The sequence below is a fragment of the Egretta garzetta genome, unplaced genomic scaffold (assembly GCF_000687185.1).
Source record: "Egretta garzetta isolate BGI_Z169 unplaced genomic scaffold, ASM68718v1 scaffold1080, whole genome shotgun sequence".
Classification (NCBI taxonomy): Eukaryota; Metazoa; Chordata; class Aves; order Pelecaniformes; family Ardeidae; genus Egretta; species Egretta garzetta.
In genome coordinates this window covers 30,279-30,594 of record NW_009258399.1, presented here as the reverse complement: position 1 = coordinate 30,594, position 316 = coordinate 30,279, and the positions used below count along the sequence as shown (strand labels likewise).

At 67.7% G+C, this 316-nt stretch overlaps 1 protein-coding gene across 1 annotated transcript in view; it reads left to right on the top strand.

The window, feature by feature from the left end:
• The window catches only part of LOC104129736 (transcription factor CP2), a 36,839-nt gene that overhangs the window by 14,726 nt on the left and 21,797 nt on the right, over positions 1-316 (top strand). Inside the window, 1 exon segment of the mRNA XM_035898275.1 lies at positions 2-84. Coding sequence (XP_035754168.1) covers positions 2-84 — 83 coding nt within the window.

The window sequence follows — 316 nt, the reverse complement described above, 5'->3', positions numbered from 1 at the left end:
GATCGAGTCCGGGCTGGTGCAGGACTTCGACGCCAGCCTGTCGGGCATCGGCCAGGAGCTGGGTGCCGGGGCCTACAGCATGAGGTAGGTGGGTGCTCTGGCCACCTCAATAGGTCCATCGGGCACCAGGGAGGGGGGCTGGCCACCCCAGGGGGCTCAGGGTGGTCAGAGGAGCCCCAAAATGCTCCTAAAGATGGGAGACCGAGTTGTTGGGTGGCCGCGGCATCACACCGGGGGACGGTTCAGGAGGGAGCCAAGCGCTCGGCTCCGGCACCAACCCTGGGACGCGGTGGTGGCTGCTCCGAGTTGGGATGGG